Source organism: Cladophialophora psammophila (assembly GCF_000585535.1).
Source record: "Cladophialophora psammophila CBS 110553 chromosome Unknown aczJe-supercont1.24, whole genome shotgun sequence".
NCBI lineage: Eukaryota > Fungi > Ascomycota > Eurotiomycetes > Chaetothyriales > Herpotrichiellaceae > Cladophialophora > Cladophialophora psammophila.
In genome coordinates this window covers 21,398-34,599 of record NW_006912945.1, presented here as the reverse complement: position 1 = coordinate 34,599, position 13,202 = coordinate 21,398, and the positions used below count along the sequence as shown (strand labels likewise).

The 13,202-nt window shown below is 51.7% G+C and overlaps 6 protein-coding genes across 6 annotated transcripts; 3 read left to right on the top strand and 3 right to left on the bottom strand.

The window, feature by feature from the left end:
- Positions 1-52: 52 nt before the first annotated feature.
- A1O5_11131 (uncharacterized protein) lies at positions 53-968 on the bottom strand (the record flags this gene model as incomplete). Its single annotated transcript, XM_007751704.1, has 2 exons — positions 53-617; positions 682-968. 2 exons carry the CDS (start codon positions 966-968, stop codon positions 53-55), a joined length of 852 nt encoding a protein of 283 aa, XP_007749894.1.
- A 1,858-nt stretch (positions 969-2,826) lies between these two features.
- On the top strand, positions 2,827-4,682 carry A1O5_11130 (uncharacterized protein; the record flags this gene model as incomplete). Its single annotated transcript, XM_007751703.1, has 5 exons — positions 2,827-2,926; positions 2,995-3,058; positions 3,115-3,491; positions 3,583-4,155; positions 4,210-4,682. The coding sequence occupies 5 exons, from the start codon at positions 2,827-2,829 to the stop codon at positions 4,680-4,682; spliced, it is 1,587 nt and encodes a 528-aa protein (XP_007749893.1).
- Positions 4,683-5,591: 909 nt separating this feature from the next.
- Positions 5,592-7,526, top strand: A1O5_11129 (uncharacterized protein; the record flags this gene model as incomplete). The annotated part of the gene is made up of 1 exon (XM_007751702.1): positions 5,592-7,526. One exon carries the CDS (start codon positions 5,592-5,594, stop codon positions 7,524-7,526), a length of 1,935 nt encoding a protein of 644 aa, XP_007749892.1.
- Positions 7,527-8,131: 605 nt separating this feature from the next.
- A1O5_11128 (uncharacterized protein) lies at positions 8,132-9,387 on the top strand (the record flags this gene model as incomplete). Its single annotated transcript, XM_007751701.1, has 4 exons — positions 8,132-8,481; positions 8,586-8,692; positions 8,802-9,034; positions 9,112-9,387. 4 exons carry the CDS (start codon positions 8,132-8,134, stop codon positions 9,385-9,387), a joined length of 966 nt encoding a protein of 321 aa, XP_007749891.1.
- A 937-nt stretch (positions 9,388-10,324) lies between these two features.
- On the bottom strand, positions 10,325-11,771 carry A1O5_11127 (uncharacterized protein; the record flags this gene model as incomplete). The annotated part of the gene is made up of 2 exons (XM_007751700.1): positions 10,325-11,419; positions 11,619-11,771. The coding sequence occupies 2 exons, from the start codon at positions 11,769-11,771 to the stop codon at positions 10,325-10,327; spliced, it is 1,248 nt and encodes a 415-aa protein (XP_007749890.1).
- Positions 11,772-12,288: 517 nt separating this feature from the next.
- A1O5_11126 (uncharacterized protein) lies at positions 12,289-12,870 on the bottom strand (the record flags this gene model as incomplete). The annotated part of the gene is made up of 3 exons (XM_007751699.1): positions 12,289-12,473; positions 12,575-12,719; positions 12,787-12,870. 3 exons carry the CDS (start codon positions 12,868-12,870, stop codon positions 12,289-12,291), a joined length of 414 nt encoding a protein of 137 aa, XP_007749889.1.
- Positions 12,871-13,202: the final 332 nt, after the last annotated feature.

Here is a 13,202-nt window from a genome sequence, read left to right as displayed (position 1 = left end):
CCCCCCCTTCCCTGGGGCCACAGTGGAAAAGGGGGCCCATCGTCGCTTTGGTCTACTTCGCATCAATGTCCGTCGAGGAAGTGATTTCCTTCCACTCGTCCAGGCCTTTGACCGTCTCTTCGCATTTTCCTCTGATGATTCTGTAGGCGTCTGCTCCCAATGCAAGCCTCAGAGGGATCTCCTTGCCAGTGGTACCGGTGAGGACGTCGACGATCACCTTTGCGCCCTTTACAGGATCGCCTGGTTGGTTTTGGTTAGTGCGCTCCACGCGTTCTTCGGTCCTCCGCACTGCCGTCCCGTCGTAGTCTGAGATGTGTTTGACGTGGAGGCCCTTGTGACCGCTGCTTAGGAAATTCGAGCGAAAGTAGCCCGGCTCGATGCTGCAGACCTTGATGTTGAACTCGGCGAGCTCGAGATACAGTGTCTCCGTTATGCCGCTGACAGCCCATTTTGAGGCCTCGTAAATACCCACGGCTGGTGTCCCACGCCATGCTCCTATGCTGGAGAAGTTGGCAATAACTCCAGAACGCTTGGCACGCATGTACGGGAGAATGGATCTCATCACGTTTAGAGGGCCGAAGACGTTTGTTGCAAATTGGGCCTGAGTTTCTTCTGGTCTATAGAGGCGTGTCAGTTATGTCCGTATTGTTTGGGGTATTGTTAACTGGAACAACAACATACGTCAGCTCTTCTAAGCCTCCTACTTGACAGTACCCAGCGTTGTTGATGAGGTAGTCAATCCGTCCGTAACAACTGTGGGCCTCTTCGGCAAGTGTTTGTAGCTTTTCCAGGGGCAAGGTCACGTCCAGGCTCAATGTATCGGCTCCAGCCTTTTTGAGATCCTCGAGCTTACTGGCATTCCTCGCAGAAGCGATGACTTTGTCACCCCGACTGAGGACTTCAAGGGTCAAGGCTTTCCCGAAACCAGAAGAAGTCCCTGTGATGAACCAGACCTTGAAATTTGTCATCTTGATCTGTAGAGAAGAGAAAGCTGTTGTCTTCAGAAATCCAGATAGTGAGTTGAGAGGAAGGCGGTGGTAAACACAATCGAGAAAGGCGAGCACGGCAGGGCTTTTATTCTTTCCTTTGCAGTGGGTTTGCCTGACGTCTTGCATACCTGAATTGCCGATTTTGACACGGAACTACTGCAGACACAGTCAGCCATTCAGGATATCATGCCGCCTCTCTGCTGGAGGTTGTAGGAGCAGACAGAATCATCTCGTGAGTTTGCGGAGCCTGAGTCTTGAAACCCTCGAAGTTTCGAACTCTCTCCCCGAGTTGCCTTGCATTTATTGGATATCACAACGACTGAAAAGGGGAATGCGAAAGGCAGGACGAAGAGTATATGTAATCAAGCGCAAACCGGGAGACGGCATTAACCATGTAGTAACCTAATACTGATCGCCTTCGAAATCTGATGGATTCGGAACCATCTTTGAAGGGGGCAGATTCGAGGGGCTGGAAGCTGTGCGGCCGCGTCGGCCGCGCGTGTCCAACGCAGCCATCCCCATAGTCCTGCTGCATAGGAAGATGGGGAAAGGAGCGTAATCATTGAGGCAAGTAAGTCGTGGGACGAGCTGTACCTCTAAGAACCCACAGGGAGATATCAGTGGGGGAAATTGAACAGATTGTGGAGCTTAGAAAGGGCAAGGAGGGGCCAGTAGGCCATCAGTAAGGGAGCTGCATACCGGGTACCTAAGCTTTACCCCCTACATAATGACCTTGGCACCCGGTTAACTCTGCCGGCCTTAAATACCGACACTCCGGTCCAAAGAATAGAGTTCGCATAGTCTCATATAGTGCTACCAGTATTCTCGTCGGCTTCGAAGCAAGGGACACTTGGGTTATCAGGATATAGGCGATCTTCAGTCTTCCATCCCTTCATCCGGTGCTGCCAAACGACATGGCAAAGACCAACTGTCTCATCTCACAACACAAGTATAGGTGGCTCCCTTCAAAGCTCCAAAGGGAGAAATTGCACCCCACTCCGATCAGGACGTGATGAACTTCGATTTTGACAACTTCAAGAAGGCTACACAGGCGCAAGACTGTCGTAAAATAACCTCCTTTACACGGTCACAATCTTCGATTTTAATCCATCTTCATGGCAGTGGATTGTGGAAAGAGTTTGGAAGTTGTCTATTCCCTTCCTCTGGTGCCTTACCGGGGTAGACACCGAACAACCCCGGCGATGATCGTCATCTTCTATGCTGCCCGTTGCATAGTCCCAATGCTATCGCTGGCAAAAACGGCGACGGCAATGAAAGCGGCAAAAAAGACGAAGCCAAGGGTGGCAATCCGGAGCAGACTGCCTGGCTCTAAAAAGGCACCAAATTGATCCCCATAGAATACGGGGGTTTCCCCCAGAGAAAGAGATGCGATATCTGGGGTACAAGATGTCCGAGCCGAAGTGGCTACCGTCTATCTTGGGAACTAACTTGGCAAGATTTCGACCGAACGACCTTTTGTTTAGGTTTGAACTGCATCGGAGCCGACTAAACTCTCTTGCATCGGGTCGGAGGATAACCTGTCAAAAACGGAAATGGAGACGCCAGAAGATCCCTGGCTATAATTTCCGTCCCACTCAAAATGGATGTGTTTCTGGATTCTATTGTCCCAGTCTGACTCCACTTATTCAATTTGAGATGTGTGGGACCTAGTATGCTGAGTATCGGGGAAGATTCAAGTCTGTTCTATCGGGTCGGACCATATCACTGTCCGTGAATGGGAAGACCTGGGAAGATCTCTGGTAGCAGGTCGGTCTACAAAAGGATGGAATATCATGCCACTGAAGTTGAACCTGAATGCTAAGTGAGTTACGCAAAAATGGTTCTTCTCATCTATCTTTCTGCCATCGCCATTGTGGCCGTTGGCTTGATCTATACCGTCCTACACGTTGGCGCAAGGGCCAGCAACCTACCTCCAGGTATGGTCAACTCCTCGAGAGTTCGGCCTTTCACGGCATTGCGTGGACGTTCATCTCACTTATTGCAGGGCCGCCGACATTGCCTATTCTGGGAAATCTCCATCTGCTGCCAGGGAAGGGATTGCATCTCAAGTACTTCCACTGACATTCTGGATATCCCATCAGTGACTAATTAAGTGAAACCCCAGACTCACAAAATGGGCGAAGCAGTACGGCGGCATATATTCCCTCAAGATGGGAACCGGAACCGCAGTCGTTCTTACCGACCGCCGGATCGTCAAAGAGCTTCTGGACAAGAAGAGCTCGATCTATAGTGCGAGACCGCAATCGTACCTAAACGACCTCATTAGTGGAAGCGACCACATGCTCGTCATGCATTATGGGGAAGCCTGGAGGCACTTCCGCAAGATTTCACATCAGCACTTTATGGAAACCATGGTCGAGAAGGAGCACATCAAAGTCCAGGAAGCCGAAGCTGTACAGATGATCCGCGATTTTATCATCGCTCCAGAGCAACATATGATCCATCCCAAAAGGTTCAGCAACAGCATCGTTATGAGTTTGAGTAAGTGAACGACCTGATTGTTTTCTCTTGTTCTATTTTTTTTTTACAATCTCCCATGTTACTACCGGCTGCTAACTCCTAAGTGCTCAAGTCTACGGACATCGAAGCGCTACTTGTAACGAACCGTACATGGTCAGACTTTACGAAATCATGGACCAGTTGAGCGTGATCAATGAGATTGGCAACACACCGCCTGTGGATGTTTACCCCTTCCTGCGCTGGGTCCCCGAACAACTCCTTGGCATGTGGGTCACCCGAGCTACGAAGCTCTACAACGATGAAAACTCTCTCTTCAGTGATTTGCTCGATATGGTCCAGGCAAGGCGCGAGAAGGAAGGGAGCAAGGATACCTTCATGGACAGGATCATCGAGCAGGCTGAGAAGGCGGGATTGAACCGACACCAGCAATATTACCTCGCCGGAACAATGCTGGAAGGGGGATCCGACACTTCTTCTGCCATAATTATCGCTTTCATCCATGCCATGACCAAGTGGCCCGAGATCCAACTGAAAGCCCAAGCAGAGATTGATGCCGTTGTTGGTGAAGACCGGTCACCTAAGTGGTCCGATTACGCAAGCTTGCCGTACGTTGCTGCTACTGTCAAGGAAGCCAACCGCTGGAGGCCGATCGTGCCGCTTGCCTTTCCTCACGCAGTGATAGAAGGTGAGTAAACGAACATCATAGTGACAGTTTGCATACCGCTGACTTCGAAATGAGACGACTATATTGATGGATACTTTATACCCAAGGGAACCACTGTCATTCTCAACTCGTGGGGCTTACACCATGATGAGAGAAAGTTCCCTCACCCGGAGAAATTTGACCCTGATCACTACAAAGGCCAAACAGAGCTTGCCCCGGTGTTAGCTGCAGCGGCCGATTACGAGATCCGCGACCACTACGGCTACGGCACCGGTCGCCGAATCTGTCCAGGCATTCATCTCGCAGAGCGCAACCTTTTCCTCGGCATCGCCAAGCTGCTCTGGGCTTTCAGCTTTGCCCCTGGTAAGGACGAGCAGGGACGAGTCATTGAACCGGACGTGGAACCTATGACAGCCTACAGCCCAGGGTTCCTCTCCAGTGCGCTTCCCTACGCTGTGGAAATCAAGCCGAGATCCCAGAAGCGAGTCGAGACCATCATGCGAGAATTCAAGGAAGCGGGCGAGGTTTTTGCAAAATATGAGAAATGAGAAAATATGTAAAAGGGGAATAGCGGACAGGAACTTTGGGGGGGGGGGGGGAAGTACATCATCTGCGTGACGTGGGAATCCTCCGGATCCGAATGTAAGGTTGTGAATAGTGGTTGACAGTACTGACTATCAGAGAGGGTTACAGGACGCTTGCCGGGGGAGTGCTCTATTTTCGAGACTGTTCTAGTTCACCCATCCATACTCTATCACTTGTCCTGCAAATAAGTCGTGTCGATGGCGGGTCGTTATCCTACGAGAGCCCCTCTCTCGTGCTCTAAGGCTGACAGACAGGCAGCCCTCGGTTGTTCCGTCCATATCTCTTCTTCTTACCATCTCAACCTGTGAGTGGCTAGATTAGGCTGGCGAGACCCTCAGAACCGATATTTAATGCCGGGCACGTCGCCTACCATGCCAAGTCCATACCCCCCCATATTTCCCCGCGTCTGGGGTTGATTCCGACCCGAAATGCCCCACTTCGGATTTAATTTTTATTGGCTTGTGCTTCGTTTCACATGTGTATTTCTTATTGGTACCAAGTAGTGTCCTCTTTCGGTCGCCTCCTTGGTAGGTACCTCAGTACCTAGGCATTTTTTGATTCTCCTTCACACCAACCTTTCCAAAGGCACAACCATGGGACGGGGAAAAGACCACCCAACTTATCGGGGGAAGTGCTCGAAAGCCTGCGAAACGTGCCGGCGAAGGAAGGAAAGATGTGACGGCCGGCAGCCTTGTGGGCGCTGCATCTCTCGCAATGTCGCCTTCGAGTGTCAACCCGCGCAAAAGCGGTGCGCCACCCGCTCTCGCGATGCCCCAAGCCTAGCTCATCAACAGGAGCTGCAGCGACAAAAAACGGACGGCGATGTCACTTTTAGTGACGCGGTAGATGATGGCCAGAGTTTCTTCCACCACATGGACCTGCAGTCTTCTTCCCACCAAGCAGACGACACGTGCCGGAGCCGCGACTTGGGCGGCTCGCCTTCGGCATCGGCGCATCACCATATGTCGCGGCTACTCCGCGATTCGCGGGGCAAATACATGTTCATTGGCGACTCAGCCAACTTATCTTTCTTGCAGAGCATTCGGAAAGTCGTCGAGGACGCGATAGGCCACTGCGCTTTTGCAAAGGACCCGTTGCGATACCAGATGCTTGAGGCTGCGCCCGACGGCCGGCCAAACTGGCTATACACAGATTCCAAGGGCACCCCGCCGACTCCGACGCTGATAGAGGCAGAGTACCTCGTCCGTTCCTACTTCCTGGCGAATAACTGCGTCCTCGACCTCTTCGACGAAGCGGACCTGTTCAAGAACCTGCAGCCTTGGCTCGAGAAGAAATCGGCCGAGACAGATGCCCTGACTCCGATATACTATCTCGTCTTTGCTTTGGGTGCACAGACTTCTCCGGACGACAAAGATCAGCTCGCTGAAACGTATTTCAGCTACGGTCGCTACTTCACCGCCGTCAGTTTCGCCGAAGATCCCAGCATCTCTACGGTCCAAGCCTACGCAATGATTACCATGTACCTTCTAGGCGCCTCTCGGAGGAACGCTGCATTTATGAATCTAGGAACAGCTGTGCGAGCCGCATACGCGCTCGGTCTCCACCGCAAAGAGATCGCTGCTCTCTTCACCCCAGGCGAGTTCAGGACACGAGAGAGGCTTTGGAAGGTGATCCGCATCCTGGATGTTTTCATGAGTGCTTCTCTCGGGAGACCCCCATCCACAGCAGAGACGCGCGATACGCGATCTGAAGACAATTATTCGGCGTCGGTTGATCTCTGCACCGTGTTCGAGACGATAATGAACGAAGTCTATTCCAAACGCATGATATCAAACACGGCGTTGGAGAAGATAAGCGAGCACCAAAGGCATTGGGCCGCCAACTTCCACAAGGGCCTGGACGAAGACGGCATCAAGCCGACACCGGCTATTAACGGCGGGAAATCTCCCAACATTGGGCTCATGCACGTAAAGGGAGCATATTACTGGACTATTATACTACTCACACGTCCATTCCTGGTCGACGCGGTGTCATCCTATATCGCCACGGCGAATGTGCCGCCGGCGGAAGGAAACTCTGCGGGCGTGACATCTTACTCAGACAAAGTGCTTGTGCATGCCTGTGTTGACTCGGCAATACGCACCATCGAGCTACTACGGATTCTGCTTGATTTTAACAATGTCCCCAAGCGTCTCCCCTTTCTGGTCAACTACATCTTTGTCGCCGCGCTTGTCCTTGGTTTGGCTCATTTCGGCGACGTCGCGAAGATCTTCCCGGTGGGCGTCCATCTGAAACTGGCGCATCGATTGCTCGCCATGTTCCCGAAAGACGCTATTTCTAGCAGGAACACCACGATCGTCGAATATCTTCTACATGCTTGCGACACCGTAGCGGAGAGGCGCACAAAGTGGGACAGGGACCGTTGCGCCGTGCTGGTCAGAGGCATGTTCGGCAAGATTCACGATGACCCTGCGCCGAGCGTGGAATTGTGCTCAGCCTCTCCCACCACGCACATGTCGACGACGACGGCACATAGCTCGACAGAGCCATCCCACCAGATGGACCAAGCACTTCAGCTGCCCCTTGAGGAGGGCAATCAACACGGCAACACGTCGCAATACGACCCAATGTCTCAAACTAAAGGTCTGGTGAGCGGAGCTGCCACTGGATGCGCAAGACCAAGAGACAAAGGACGAGTCGGGCCTTTCGCACCGATAGAGGAAGCTAGCATGACGCAGGAAGAATTTGAGAAGGTCCTGCAGGCTATGTCGCCAACGACTCTGTGGTTCGAGTCCTACGACGACCATTTTCCACTCTTTTCAACGACTGACGCCCCCAGCACCTAATTCTTTATGTAGGACGACCCTTGATTTTTGAATACCCACCATGTGTAGCCGGGAGAGGAGGGCGGTGTCCTCATCGTCAAAGAAAAGTGCTTCTTGGTATGTTGCTGGGAACTGTTTCCTGTCATGATTTGTCTCCATTATGTCTGTTCGAATGAAACGATCAATGCAAGACTGGCCCACAGCCCACAGTGCCTCCAGTCTCCCTCGCGTCTGCGCGATGAAGTTTCGAGCTGGAAAGAAAATGAAAAGAACACAATTTGCCGCCTTGATGGCCGCCATGAGCTAGCTTTTGACTGAAGGTCTCCCAAATCCTTTTACCTGGGAGTACACCTAGAGTACTCGTAGATCCGGGATAGTCTGACGGGGCCTAGAATCTATCGTGGCCCCCCCACTGGGTGAACTATTGGGGTTCGCGCCACGTGAGCATCAAGCCTTTCACCCTTGACGCTACTGCATCTGCCAATGCGCTGAATGAAGGTGTAAATTCTGTGAAAGATACCCGCAGTACTCTACATACAGGCAGATATCCTGGCTTCGAAATCGACGGAGACGGACCGGGTGCTTTCCTCTTGTTTGCTATACGCCGTCGTCTTGGAAAGCCGGAAATGATTACAGTTGCTATAGCCGGTGCCACCGGTGGCGTTGGCCGCACCATACTGGACCACCTTGAACTTAGCAGCAACAAATTCAAGGTCGTTGTCCTGAGCCGGAAGCCCCCAGAAGAAGCTGCGGGATTATCTGTGGCTGGCACAAAGTACATTCACGTCGACTACGGCGATGTAGATGTACTTGCCAAGCTGCTGGGCGAGCTAGATGTTCACACCGTTATTTCGACGATTGGCATTAGCTCTGCTGAGACGAGCCGGGCTCAATGCAACCTGATCAAAGCTGCCGACAAGTCCAGCGCGACAAAACGCCTAATACCCAGTGAATACTGGGCGAAAACGGTTCCTGAGTAAGTCCCCTCCCTGCTCAGACCCAATACCCTTCTTCCCCTCCGCGACTTGCGCCCGAATCCGTCAAAGAGCCTACTAACGTGATAGCATTGCTATTCCTCAGGCTCTTGCCTCTGGATCCCACCGTGCAGTGGTGGCTAGATGCGGCCTCACTGCTCCAGTCCAGCTCCCTACATTATACGAGAATAGTTTGCGGCTGGTTTATGGACTGTAAGTCGTCTTTTTCCGGGGCCGCAAAGACCGTCAGGCGGTTCATACGGACATATCTCCCCAAGGCCAGATTTGCTAGTCCAAATGCAAGGTCTTACTGATTATGCAGATTGGGGAATGCCCATTGTCAAGTCTCACCTATCGGACTTCTCATGGGGCGTAGACCTCTTTAATCGCAGAGCGGCCATACCAGGAGACGGTAAAAACATTTTAAGTCTGACCCTTATTGGTGATGTTGCTCGAGCTGTGCTGCTACTGCTAGAGGCGGAAGAATGGCCGGAGTGGACATTCGCAGTCGGAGACAACGTCAGCTTCAATGAGTTCCTGGGCATCGCCGAAAGAGTAAGAGGTCAGTATTTCCTTTCCCCGGAGGACGTTGATAACTGTCAATACGAATCGCATTCATTGTGTTGACGCAGCTTGCAGGGTCCAAGTTCGAGCTCACCTATGACAGTCTCCAGGAGCTGGAGAATGGCAAGGTGACGTTGCTACCGAAGCCAGGCTCCACGGCGTGGGAGGCGTCGGCTTCGGAGACACAAGACAGAAAGGATATGCTGACTCTGTACGGCAAATTTTACACCTCGGCCGTGCTGGATCTTTCGCAAGAGTCGCCACAATTATCGGCAGTGTTTCCGGACTGGAACCCCAAAAAGCTGGAGAGTTTCCTCGCAGAAGTCTGGCAGGGAAGACCATAAGCGGGCGCAATGACTTATCATTGACCGTTGTCGGCACAAATGATTTTCCTCGACATAGAGCATGCAAATTTGGATAACACAGATTCAGTTCAGTAACAGTTAAAAGGCTAGCAGCAGAACTGAGTACGGAGTATGGAGCACGGGAGGAACGTGTCGAGGCCGCGTGTCGCGAGGCTGATCCTCGTAATGCTATTAATACTTTCGAGGCAAATTTCTCCGAAGCCGGAATAACTCTCTCGGTAAAGCTTCCTTCTTCAACAACGAACTCGAACTTCTCCTTCCACATTCCACATTCCAATCGCTCAAGGAAAACACCTGGTTCAACCGCTGCTATCTATCAAGCCAGAACAAATGTGGTCGGTCACCGACCCGCCACTATGTCGCTATGAGTTGTGACACTCCCTACGAAGTGCTTTCTCTACAAGCCTTGCCAGGAGAATAAAAGAAAAGGAGAGAAAGAGGAACGAGAAAGAAACAAGAAAAAGAAAAAAAATTCATCCCTCGTGCTCCTCCGCTGGTCCAAAAATCCGGACGATTTCAAAGCATAGAATTTCTCCCTATTCTGTGCCGACGCAACACATCACTTTCCAGCTGCTTGGACTCTTCCCACAAGCTCTTCCTCGCCGAAGTCACGGCCTGCAAGTTTCGCGTCATGCGGGCTTGCACGGCTGGAGCTGGTGGATACTTGTTCACACACTTTTGGTTGCAAGAATAAATGTATTGGACCTTCATAGTTCAACCTGTTCCCGTTTGCACAATGGACTGGTTGACTCCTAGCGTGCCTACATGAAATATTCCTTGATAGAGGTACACGGACATCGAATACTCGTACACCATTTCATATCATCCATAATTCGTCACATCGTGTCTTTGGTCGATTCGCTCTGAACGCTACAAAATCAAAAGGTCGACAACCAGAGCCTCGGTTGGCTGTGGCCTATCCGCCACCAGGCTTCATATTCCCCAGGTTAGTATTCTGGAGCAAAGCTGACACTTCTTCTGCAGAATATCCAAAGAAGACCGGCCCGTTAAAAATGACCTGGGTCCGGGCCTCTTTGCCCTCAACAGAGTCATGTATCGATCTCTTCTGCTGAGACGTTCTCTGACTCTGCTCTAGCGGGTGATCATCCCGCGACGCAAGTGGGACAGGCCGTGAACTCGCGGAGTGAATCTTCAGATGTGCCACGCCATCGTCTTCCTGCAGGGCACTAGGTGTGGGCTCTTTATCGACGGGCACCGAGATTCCCCATGGCCGACTGGGTGATTCTCCCACCCGGACCTCTCGCAAGGGCTTCTCAAAATGTGATAATCTCGGCGCTTCATCAGGGACGACATCCTGAACCGGAGGGGCGGTGGCATCTTCACTGACATTCTCGGCCCATTTCTCCACCGCCTGCGTAGAATGTTCGTCAATCCTATCTCGCTCCGGTAGATAAGCTTTGTGCTTAACTCCCAGTCCTTGTATCATGTTCACCAAATTGCCATACTTTGCATCTAGTTGTCGGGCACTGGTTTCATTGCCCTGGTACCTTCGCACACAAATTTCGTGACTTCGGGGAATTTCATGCTTGTGATTCTCGAAATATTTAGCAATTTCTTCAGGAGAATGTTGATCGAGGAACCGGATAGGACATTGACCAGGACGTTGCTCTGCATTTGGCGAGCGCGCTGAGTGTGTGTCTTGGTGGAACTCTGCAGCTATAGGATCAGGGTGCGCAGACGACCCGGGTCCATTCTGCATCTTTGCAAAGGGGCACCCCAATGTCCCTTGGACGCCAGGAGTGGTAAAATCCCGTTCAAGATCTTCGGGGTCACCATTTCGGTGCGATATCGGGCAACGCGCCCCGTAGGTCGGAGGTATCTGTGTCTTGGACATCTTGAACTTTTGAATGGCTTGCTGCGCTTCGCGGATAGGGAGACAGCACTCGATGTCGGTGTTGATGGCAGGAAACTGTCGGAATTGTCGGACCACTTCACTCGGAGCAATGGAGGAGGCCGAGAGACTGCTGTCAGCAGCTAATATCTTCTCATACTACATAGTTTCAATCAGCACTCCTCTCCCATTAAGCAGGGCTTTTGAAAAACAGCGTCGGGTAATTTGCATTCAGCTAATACATGCAATGTGTCGCTCATCGCTGCAACAGAACTGCAGCTCTTGATCTAGAGCTAATCAAAAGATTCTCATCATAACGCAAGTGTGAGAGGGATAAAACGGCGAGATAACGACTCACCTCATTTGCTGCAAACTCGAGCCTCTCCCTCAAGGCCTTCTCGTTCTCGATGTGCGCGCGGACGGTGGATAGGAGGGCATCAAACCCAGAGATTAAGGAGTCGACAAGTGCCGACTGACTGGCGTCAGGAGGAGGAGGAGGAGGCGCGTTCATCGGACTTGGAGACAGGGACAACGAAAAGCTGATCTAGTGGACTGAATTCTCGGTCTTCAGAAGTAGCTCAAGGCACCAGCAAAATCAGAAAATCGGGAGCCGCAGCGCAGCCAAGAGAAGTGAGACTAGCCCAAGGCGAACCCTCGACTGGGAAATTAGTCACGCTGCCCTATTGTCTTCATCCAAGGTCAAAAATCTGGACAGCTGAAGATGCAAGGTATCTTTGGAACTGCCTCTGCACTGAATGCCCTCTAAAGATATCTGACATTCAGTTGATTTGATGAAAGGACTCACGTCTAGAGAGGCGATACCATAAAGTACCCAGCACTCCAGCTTCTCGTCTTCTCGTACAGTCCGTTACGAAACATGTCTTATGGCAATCACTTTCACCGCTGGCATTATCCCTCCTGCACATCACAACGGTTGTTGGAACCAGTCTTCTCCTAGACACCTGAAGCGGATGCCCAAAACATTATCTGCGGTCAAGATAACACGAGGTGTAGCGGCCACGTCCTGTTCAAAATTTTGACATTATCCAAGCAATTCCTCCACTACCAGCAGTCATGGCAAGTCCAGCAGCTTGGGCAACTCCATTGATAGTGGCTAATCCTGCACCTGCAGCACCTGCGCTTTGAGCCATGGCAAAAGAACTCCCAGCTACAACGTTTCCGATTCCGCCATGGATGACGGCAGCCGCGGAGGCTTTGTATCGTTGGGAATGGTTAGTGAATTGGACCAGAGGTGAGGAAGTCGAGAAGGGAAGAGAGGTCGGATATGAAGCATTGGCCCCTGGTCCCACTTACCTGCTTTAACACCACCAGCCCCAAAACCTATTGCAGAAAGGACTGGTACCACAACGAGGCTGGGAGCAGCAATAAGAACAGCGCCCGCAGTCCCAACGACTCCGCACGCAGCTAGACCTGGATTTTGGACGCTCCAAGTAGCAGCCTAGAGATTTTCCAGGACGGATGAGCAGCTGATGAATTGAAATGCGGGAGATAAAAGGGAGACTTACCATTACCGCTGCTTTCGGGCCGTGGTTAGCAATCGCTTTCGCGCCAGAGACAGTGACTGCCAGGACCTTGCTGCCTGAAGACATCATATCAGGTCGTATCGTAGTGTTGATATAATATTGTTCCGTGATAAAGATGTGAATGACCTCGTTGAAGGGGTTCTCCTTGAACTCATAGAAGGGAATTCATGTTCGTGAAAGGTCGTAGTTGAGGTCAGGCTAGGCCAGGCAGGCTGGCCAGATAAGGCTGTGCAAGGCTATGCAAGGCTATGCAAGGCTATGCAAGGCAAGGCAAGGCGACCGTTTTGCCAAGGTATTAGGTGATGATAGATTGTCGGCCAGCCTAATTGGGCCAGGCTATTGGTCTGTCTTGGAACTGCGGTGGCCTGTCCTGCCTCTTCCCCCTCTTCAAATCTCGT